Source organism: Solea senegalensis, linkage group LG9, assembly GCF_019176455.1.
Source record: "Solea senegalensis isolate Sse05_10M linkage group LG9, IFAPA_SoseM_1, whole genome shotgun sequence".
Taxonomy (NCBI): Eukaryota; Metazoa; Chordata; class Actinopteri; order Pleuronectiformes; family Soleidae; genus Solea; species Solea senegalensis.
In genome coordinates, this window is record NC_058029.1 from 5,114,343 (window position 1) to 5,123,596 (window position 9,254).

At 43.2% G+C, this 9,254-nt stretch overlaps 1 protein-coding gene across 1 annotated transcript; it reads left to right on the top strand.

Annotated features, from left to right (window-relative positions):
* Window positions 1–1,663: 1,663 nt before the first annotated feature.
* Window positions 1,664–8,337, top strand: LOC122774376 (protein Jumonji-like). The gene is made up of 5 exons (XM_044033559.1): window positions 1,664–1,843; window positions 2,718–2,890; window positions 3,008–3,148; window positions 3,274–3,485; window positions 3,744–8,337. Exons 2-5 carry the CDS (start codon window positions 2,785–2,787, stop codon window positions 5,010–5,012), a joined length of 1,728 nt encoding a protein of 575 aa, XP_043889494.1. The 5' UTR covers window positions 1,664–1,843; window positions 2,718–2,784; the 3' UTR covers window positions 5,013–8,337.
* The last annotated feature ends 917 nt before the right edge of the window (window positions 8,338–9,254 follow it).

Here is a 9,254-nt window from a genome sequence, read left to right on the forward strand (position 1 = left end):
GCATGATAATTAATATGTTTATTTATCAGTTAATTCAAGCAACAGCAGTTTGCAGTGACTATAATGTCTTCCTCTTTTGCAGGACATCAGTGATGGGATGCCGTGGTGTGAAGAACGCCTGGTCCGCAAAGTTCTTTTCCTCTCCCTCAGGGAATTCAGAGACACACACCGCACCACACACAAACACTCACGCATTCACACACGCGCTTCAAAAAATACACTCATTCATGGACAGCAAAAGGCACAGACACTCCCCAACACACACACGCAGAAAAAGACGCATGCGCAGCAAAAGGTCGCACACAAGCCACGGAAAACCAACACACAGAAAAACACACGGCATTCACAGAATATGCACATTTCGAAACACATACATCGTCACGAACACACCAACAAAGGGCAAAAAACAAACCACTTGTCTCAGGACTCGCACACACCAAAAAATAAATGTACTTTCACACACAACATGCACGCACAGTCCAAAATGTGCATGGGGAAAATTACCCGCAGTGTTCAGAATACTGGAGAAAACACACACGCGCTCCAGAAGAACACAACCAGGAAACTCCGCTCACACACGACACAAAATAACCTGTTGATGCCAAAATCCAAACACACACACCGTGAAAAACACACACACTGTGCCGAGCACAAACACTCAGTGAAGAACAGCTGCAAATGTGAAAACACAAGGACGCTGCTGAGCGCTCGTGTCCCGGCCAGGACCCTGAGATCACGCACTCCCACACGGCTCAGTGGTCAGTACCATCCCTGCTCTTCTTGTCTCAGTCATAGCTGTAAATCTGCTCCGCTGCTGGAATGCAAAGATAATCCCTGTTCTCCGGCCCGGCCGACTCTCAGGGCCCCGCCATACTAGTCACTTCACAATCCTGCTTGCACTTACATGGTCACTGTTTTATTCAGACTAGAATGAGGGTCACTCTAATGCTTAATGCATGTCTTAGTAGTCTTAGTATAAGAGTTTGAAGCATTGATGATTTGGACCAAAGCATTCGGATGCCTGACCATTACAACAGCCTCTTTCTTTAATGTTGTAATGATGTATTCAAATACATATACAGTACTTCAATATAGTGTTGGTCCTCTAGAACAGCTTCCACACGTCTTGCAGGAATTTCCTCAAAGTCTTTTCTGTAGAGCATTTATGAGGTCAGGCCCTGATGTTGGACGAGAAGGCCTGGCTCACAATCTCTGTTCCAGTTCATCCCAAATTTGCTCGATGGTGTTGAGGTCAGGGCTCTGTGCAGTCCAGTTCTGTTCTTCCACATAAAACTTGTCAAACCATGTCCGTGTTGGAATAGAAAAGGGCCTTTTCTCAAACTGTTGGAAGCATAGCATTGTCCAAAATGTCTGCTGAAGTGATAAGATTGTCCTCCTTTGGAGATAAGGGGCAGAGACCAAAGCCTGATAAAAACACCTGAGTTCAATACGTAACAGGTGTGTGGCCAAATACTTTTGTCCATATTTACCATATTTATCAAAATTGACATCATGTGCTATTGAAGAAGACCTGAAAGACCATTAACTCCTTAGGAAACTGTTTACTGGTTCTTTTTTGCAATGCAATAACCAAAGAACTTCCTTTTGTGTTTGTATACATCGTATGACTCTGTATGTGTAGATGATTCAGCATCAGCACAGTGAGAAAACCGCTTCATGTAAACTTGTCCCTGTTCTCTGAAGGCTCCGTGGTTAATGGCATCACCAGGCGTCAGTCCCTCCTGCCGGCCACTCCCAGTTGGAGCTGGACATTACAGACACGCCCTCCGCAGCGCCGTCCTGCCAGCATTGTTTGTGACAAGGATGACCCTGCCAGCAAGAGGTCAGTTACACATCCACGACCAAACTGTTGGAAGATCAGCATCCCGGTGGAGTTTGCATGTGCACGTTACTCTGGTTTCCTCCCACAGTCCAGAAACATACGGGTTAAATGGACACTCTAAGTTGACTGTCGGTGTGAGTGTGAGATTGAATGGTTGGTTGTCTCCGTGTACCACAGTTTTCGCCCTATGTCAGCCAAGAGTGGCTCCAGCTCCCCTGTGACCATCATGTGGAGGATAAAGCGGTAAAAAGAGGAACAAGTTCATGTTCAGCTGTACTCGTACTCACCTGCTGCAGTCGGTGCCTGCACAGCCTTTATAGGCAATTTAATAACAGAGGCACAATAACTGGCTGTGTCCACACACACACACACACAGCATATGGTTCTGATTTGTATGTTCCCAGCAGCTGAGACACTGTTGCTGCTGCTGCTGAAGCAGCTGCTGAGGGTTTCACCCTAATGGAGATGACAAGGTTTAACTTATTTAATGGTCGAAAACACAATACTTAGGTGTCACGAGTCATTCCAGTCAAGCAGACGTGTCAGACCCAAACAAATCTATTGTCCAGTAATCTCTCATGCCTGTTCTATTCTCCAGTCACCAATGAAAAATGTGAATATTTCCTAGTTTATTTGCTCGGTATAACAGAGAAATAATTCACTTAGGCAAATAAGGTAGAGAGTAAGTGTGATGACAGCTCTACATGTTCTCTATATATAGTCAAAACAAACATTCAGACTGTGTTGTGTTGTGTGAATCAGCCTCGACTGTGAGACAACACCCACGCTGCAAATTCCTTGTTTGAAGACGGATAAACTGTATTAGTGTGATTGCCAAAAGAAAATAACCAAGATGTCTTGTGTGTGTGTGTAGACCTAGGTTGCAAGCACAGAGGAAATTTGCCCAGTCCCCTCCCAGCTCACCAGGACCACCAGCATTGATGACATCAGCACGGAGCAACCACAGCCAGCATCTGACTGCAGTCAACTGTCTGACCCGACGTCGGCCCAAGACTGAGGATTTCTTGTCTTTTCTCTGTTTGAGAGGTGAGCTGCATGCTTGTTCTCAATGAATCATTCATTCTTATGGCAAAGAGAATCTAGTGAAAACACACACACACACACATCAAAACCAATCACAGCATTTTCCTCCTTACACTTCAGGTTCAGCAGCGTTGCCAAGCAACATGGCCTTCTTGGCAAGTGGACGAGAGAAGGTCACTCAGCATCTTGCTTCCTGTCTTTCCACCAATCACAGGACTGCAGTTGATGAAAAGAAAACAAGCATTTTCAACAAAACAACAGGTACTTGTCCTCTGAGTACGTCTGCCCAAGACGAGCTGAATTTTGGAGCTTTGTGTTTTTTAACACGTCTGTCTCTGTACCCGTGTGTGTGTGTGTGTGTGTGACTGTCCGTCCTGCTGTTGCAGTTCAGCGTGACTCTCGACCTCTGAGAGGGAGGACAGCTGTCAGCTCCTTCTGCCCTCAAGCTGCCAGGGAGAGCAGGAGGGAGAGAGCGGAGGAACGGCAGAGGAGGAGGTGGAGGAGCAGGAGAGAGACGAAGGAGGACAGGAGAGGGGGAGCTGAGAGACACCTCCTGAGACCCCGCCAGCTCGCCCTACAGGTCAGGAGGACTAAAAAGGTCTGATCATCCTTCCCAGAACATTTCAATATCTAGTACTGCAACAATAAATCGATTATTAATCAATTACTAAATGAATTGTCATCTATTTGATAATTGATTCTTTAGCTACTTTAACATTAATCATATTTTACAGAAGCTAAATATTCTCTAACTGCTGTTTGACTGCTGTTTGACTTGTGAAGAACAAGAGGTCACCTATTTGCAGAATTTCCCCCTGTGACTGTTTTCCACTATCATAATCTACCTCTTTTGCAGGTCACCATGGTGACTGGACACACCTCCTCCGTGAGGTCCGCCCCTCCCTTAAAGTCTAGCTCAGGGGTTGGCAGCAGACGATCCGCGAGGCCTTGCACAAGGTCAAGCAATACCTGTAAACCCAGAGGCAATCCTCACATCAGACCACAGGAAACCAGCAAAACACACCTCTCCCGACATAGCAACCAGCAGCTGCCTCAAAAACAGCACCTTCCTCTCCAGCAACGAACAGTCTCAAAGCACTATAGCAACCCTAAGACCATCAACAGTCTCCACAACTCAGGAAAAAGCCCAAGCAGTGCTCCAGCTCAGATACCACTGGCTAATGGCTCAGTCCACACACAGGCCTGTGAGAAGCCTGGAGTCCTGAGGATGTCAAGGAGGAGGAGAGGTCTTCCACCAGACCCCACCAGCCCCACTCCTCTTAATCAGGTTGCTATGGACAAGAACTCCTCAAAGAAAAGCAGAACACTGCAGTACAAGAACGGTGACAACTCACCGGAGAGTCATTGCCATATTGGTGAGATGCCACAGAAGGAAGCCATTGGTGGTAAATGTGTTAAAAAGGAGTATGAGAGCCATACAGGTAAAACCACTGGTAGCAGCGATGAAGACCTGCGTCAAGACAGAAGTGGCCGTGTTGGAGAGATGAGACGTGAGAAGGGTGCTTGTTTCAGTGAAGACCTGCAGGACAAGGTGAATGTTACACAACTGAGTTTGGTGAGAGTTGCTGCTCTGGAGCCTGCTAAAGAGACGGTCAACTTTGCCAGCGTCATCTCTCACTGCAGCCTCCGCCCCGTCAGTGAGGTCATATGTAGACATGTGCGAGAAAAGCGGCTTCAGAGAATTCAGCCGACTCCATCCACAATCCCCAAGCCCGTTACTAGGAATACAGATTCTAGGACTGTTGCCAGAGCTGCTACTCCAAGGACTACAGTAAGTAAAGCTGCTATCAACTCAGTGACATCCCCACACACTGACCAACCACGCACTTATTCTGCCAAGCACGCTGCAAAGGCACCGAACAAAGGTACTAACACGGACGCTACCAAGTGCACTTCACCAGCCGGCAGTTACTCTATCCATGAGCTTACAGGTGCTGCAAAAAGCTCTTCCAGTGGTAGCGCAGAGGCCCTGCTTAAGGACAGTGCAACTGTCAGTAGCTCTTCCAGCACTTCCAAGGGCTCTACAAAGGGCCTTTCGCAGACCAAGTCTACTACCTCAGCTATGAAGACCAGGACCAGCCCTAGAATCCTTCTGAAACGCTAACACCTGAGTGACGTGTGGAAATGTTCTCAGTCTAGTATTTCCATTAAAGACGATTAGAAAACAGTTTTAAAAACATAATTGAAGGCTGTTGATCATGTGATGCAGGGTGATGGTTATTGGCTGATTGGATAGTGACGATGGTGGTTATTATGGCTTGTTCTCTATATCTGTCATTGATGGTAGAATTCTTTTTAGGTTTATACAAATATGAAGAGTTGGGGAAAAGATAGTTGTAGAGTTGACTATAGACGAGTTCTGGAAATTGTACATTATTTTGGGAGCTTGGATTCAGTAATGGGGCCTTGCTTACTTCCGGTACTTCGCCGGATTAATCTCTATGGTGACTGATTTGTGATGCTTCCCTGTTTTTGTCCGACATAGTAGCTTGATATGTTTGTATATTATAATCACGAGGAAAAGCTTAATGTGAAAGCACACGTGCGTCAGTCTGCTGAACTGATTTGCTTTACAGAGAGCTGTCATGCATATGGCTACAAGCCCTTTGTCCAGGTTATTTCTTTGCAGTCGAGTTACAATCTTAAGAATCAACTTATTTACTGACCTTTATCTGAAACAGGAATGTTCTCAAAGTTTCCTACGTCAATTACATAAAAATCTGAAGACTTTCTCGCCTGAAATCCTCAGGAGAATCAAAGGAGACATTAAACTTGTCTCATATACTCTGCCCTGCCAGGAAAAAGTCACACACTTGAATATCTTGTTATTTCAATCCACTGTGGCATTAGTTTTTCATGATATGTCGATATTTATCTGTGTTCGGGAATTAGCCAAATATTAGAGTATGTGACCTTTTTTTTTTGGTGCACTGGGCAGTGTTTATATAACTAGCTAGGGTTTTAGTTGCAGTAATATTTAACGTCCTAAATCGGTGATGGTCCAGTGTACGTCAGACTGCCAAAGCCTTAAATTATCGTCATTTAAACTCTGGAATGTTTTTGTTATGTTTTGTATGGACTGAAGAGCATGGATGTTGTTTCCATCGCATTCGTTGAATTCTAATTTTCCTAACCTATGAGAATGATTTAAGCAGGACACCCTGTTTTAAACCTTCATGTGGACTAGCCAATATTTCTAATATTGCAACACACAAATGCAGTGACAACTTCAATCTGCAGATAAACAGATCTCTTGAGCCACTTGTGTGTCCGCAGCTTCACAGTCACCAGCCTCTGTAAAATCAGCAGGACCTTTTTAATCCACTGCTCTGTTTAAGGGACAAAACGAGTAAGTTTACGTGTGAAATGTTATAAGAACAACAATGGTGACAGTTTTATTGACTCCTTTTTATTCATTCACACTTCTCCTTCCACTGAAGTCTTTAACGTCCTTATTGAGTGTATGTGTTGACTTCAGAGGAAATGGTGACCATTAGGGTTGCAAAGGGGCAGAAACTTTCCATTGGTACTTTTGTTCAGGAATTTGGGAAATATACTTAATATTAGGAAACGTTCCATGGGATTCATTAATGAGAATTAACTGGAAATTCTGGATACTTTAAAGAAACTGTCATTCTGTTTTCACAGCTGTGATGTCACTCGAGGGGGAAACAAGATCTTTCAGGGCTTTTTATGGACTATAGGAAGTTTTTACCAGAATGAAACTAAAAAATAGCAAATTAAAAGATCTATAAATGCCTATGTCAATGTCTCGAGGTGTCCTGTGAACAGTTTTACAGGCGTTTCATTTTTACTATTGTGATCTATAGGAAAATTGTTGTATTTCTTTGTTACTGTAACATAAGTGCAAACATAGCTACATGCCAGAGAGGGAGGTGCTCTATCCAGTTCTTATAATACATCCATGGCATGTGATGGAGGAATTGCATTAAATTGCCAACCTTCAACTTTAAAAATATCCAGTTTATTCCTGTTAATTCCTATGGAAAGTTTCCAATTTTGCAACCCTAGTGACCACACATATGAATAAATGTGGAACGCTTATTTCACAGTCTGTGCAGATTCATACTTTTGTAGATAAAAAAAAAAGAGCGTGTACGTTTTATGTGGCAGCTTAACGACAGATATTTTACAAATAAACACTTGCGGTTTGACCTTCACTGTTGATGTGATAAACGGCCATGGAGCCTCCAGTAAATGTGGACATTCGCTGGAGTGTCGCGTGGCTCTTGGATGATATCAGGTGCTATAAGTTTTGCATATTGGCTTATATTTGGGTAGAAGAGTAGTGTGGCAGTATTAAACTAAGAGCTACTCTGAAGATTAATAAATATTGCACATTATCCTCACATGAAAGAAAATGTGTGTAGGATTTAAAAAAAAGTGACTGACGGCAGTGTACACTGCTGCCTTTGCTTTATTTCAAATATACTTGCCATGAAAAAAATTATTTAAAGTTGTTGGAATCATAATTAAATGAGTGACACATGCATTTGTAAATGAGGTATTTATACACTGTTCATATAATATATTGCATTTGATCCGTCTGAACCACGTGTTTATTTATGGCTGACACACGTTTTAATAAAGTTACCAGTAAAGGCATGAACTCATTTGATATTATGACCTGTGGAAATATATCAACTGTGGTTTGCAAAGCAAGCACTCGATACGACTCCCTTTTTAAGAGGTTGTTGTATTTTGTAATTAAATAGGTAGGAGTTTAATAGATTTTAAAAAAGGATTATAAAGTGAACGTTTTTGTACATGTTTTACTGTGAAGCCTGAACGCTGACTCATCATGAGACTGTCTGACACCAAACAGCAGCTGTGTCATTACAAAACTTTCCATTTGAACATGAAGACCTTCCCTTTTTTTAGTGTGATTTTAAGTCATTTCCTTTCTTTGGAAATAGTCAGTACATGTCTCAATTTCAAATATTTAATGCTTCCTGCTATGCAAAGTAGCCATTGTGTACTCGTCAGTGACACTTAGAGAAAGTATGATCAGGGGACAGTTGGACAATCTGGCTTCCTGATACAGGAGTCGCACTGGATATGACCTGTCTTTACTCGTTGAGGTAAATAGTGGATTAGAAATTAGATTTATTGCAGTTTACTGTGAACATTCAGCTCTCCACACTCGTGTTTCTCGTGGACACTGACCTTGTGTGAGAAAAATTGGTCCTAACATGAATGAATGAATGCCTTTTATTCCTGACCTTATTAAAGCGTGTGATAGCCTCTCATAGCTAGTTTATAAAACTGAAAGTGTTGCTGAGCACTCCGTCAACCCCAGGTGAACATAACGTAACACATGGGAAAGTATTTGAAAAGGAAATTCTAAGAACAATGTGTAAATGTGAAGCATTTGAATGAGAATTTGTAATAAAGTTTCTTTGTGCATATTTTTCTCATGGGTACACTTTTTCTTTCCTCCACACATTTTGAGCAACGGCCTCCTGAAAACACCTGAAACTTAATTAAGAAAAACAAAAAAAAAATCACACTTATTCCTCCTTCCTGTTTCCTCAGAGTATCTTCCACGACAATTGTTTTTTCAGAATCAGAATCAGAATCAGAAGAGCTTTATTGCCAAGTACGATTTGCACATACAAGGAATTTGTTCTGGTGTCATTGGCGCATAACAAGCATACAAAATTTTCTAAAGTGAACAGTAAACGTATATATACACAGTATATAAATGTTTTTAAAGATGAAAAAGAGCACTGCAGAAAGAGCAGTAAAGAGCAGTATGACTGGGCAGAAGTGAGTAACAGTGCAAAGTGCAAAGTTCACAGTAATGAACACAGTAATGACGTTAATATAACGCATAAAAAGGATGTAATGATAATGTGACATGTAGAGGCAGAGGAGGAGTGTGAGGAGTCAGAGTGTCGGGGGGGGTCTCCGGGCCTTGTTGATAAGGCTAGTAGCAGACGGGAAAAAACTGTTCTTGTGGCGTGAGGTTCTGGTCCTGATGGACCGCAGCCTCCTGCCAGAGGGGAGTGACTCAAAGAGTTTCTGTCCGGGGTGGGAGGGATCAGCCATAATCTTTCCTGCACGCCTCAGAGTTCTGGAGGCGAACAGGTCCTGGAGAGATGGAAGATTGCAGCCGATCACCTTCTCTGCAGACCGAATGACACGCTGCAGTCTGCCCTTGTCCTTGGCCGTGGCAGCAGCGTACCAAATGGTGATGGAGGAGGTGAGGATGGACTCAATGATGGAGGAGTAGAAGTGCACCATCATTGTCTTTGGCAGGTTGAATTTCTTCAGCTGCCGCAGGAAGTACATCCTCTGCTGGGCTTTTTTGATGAGAGAGCTG

Excerpts from the sequence above, each read along its gene's own strand:
- LOC122774376 (XM_044033559.1), top strand. The coding sequence starts at position 2,785 with ATGACATCAGCACGGAGCAACCACAGCCAGCATCTGACTGCAGTCAAC. Across the intron at positions 2,891-3,007 it reads GTCTTTTCTCTGTTTGAGAG|GTTCAGCAGCGTTGCCAAGC; the intron begins GTGAGCTGCATG and ends CTTACACTTCAG. Across the intron at positions 3,149-3,273 it reads CATTTTCAACAAAACAACAG|TTCAGCGTGACTCTCGACCT; the intron begins GTACTTGTCCTC and ends CTGCTGTTGCAG.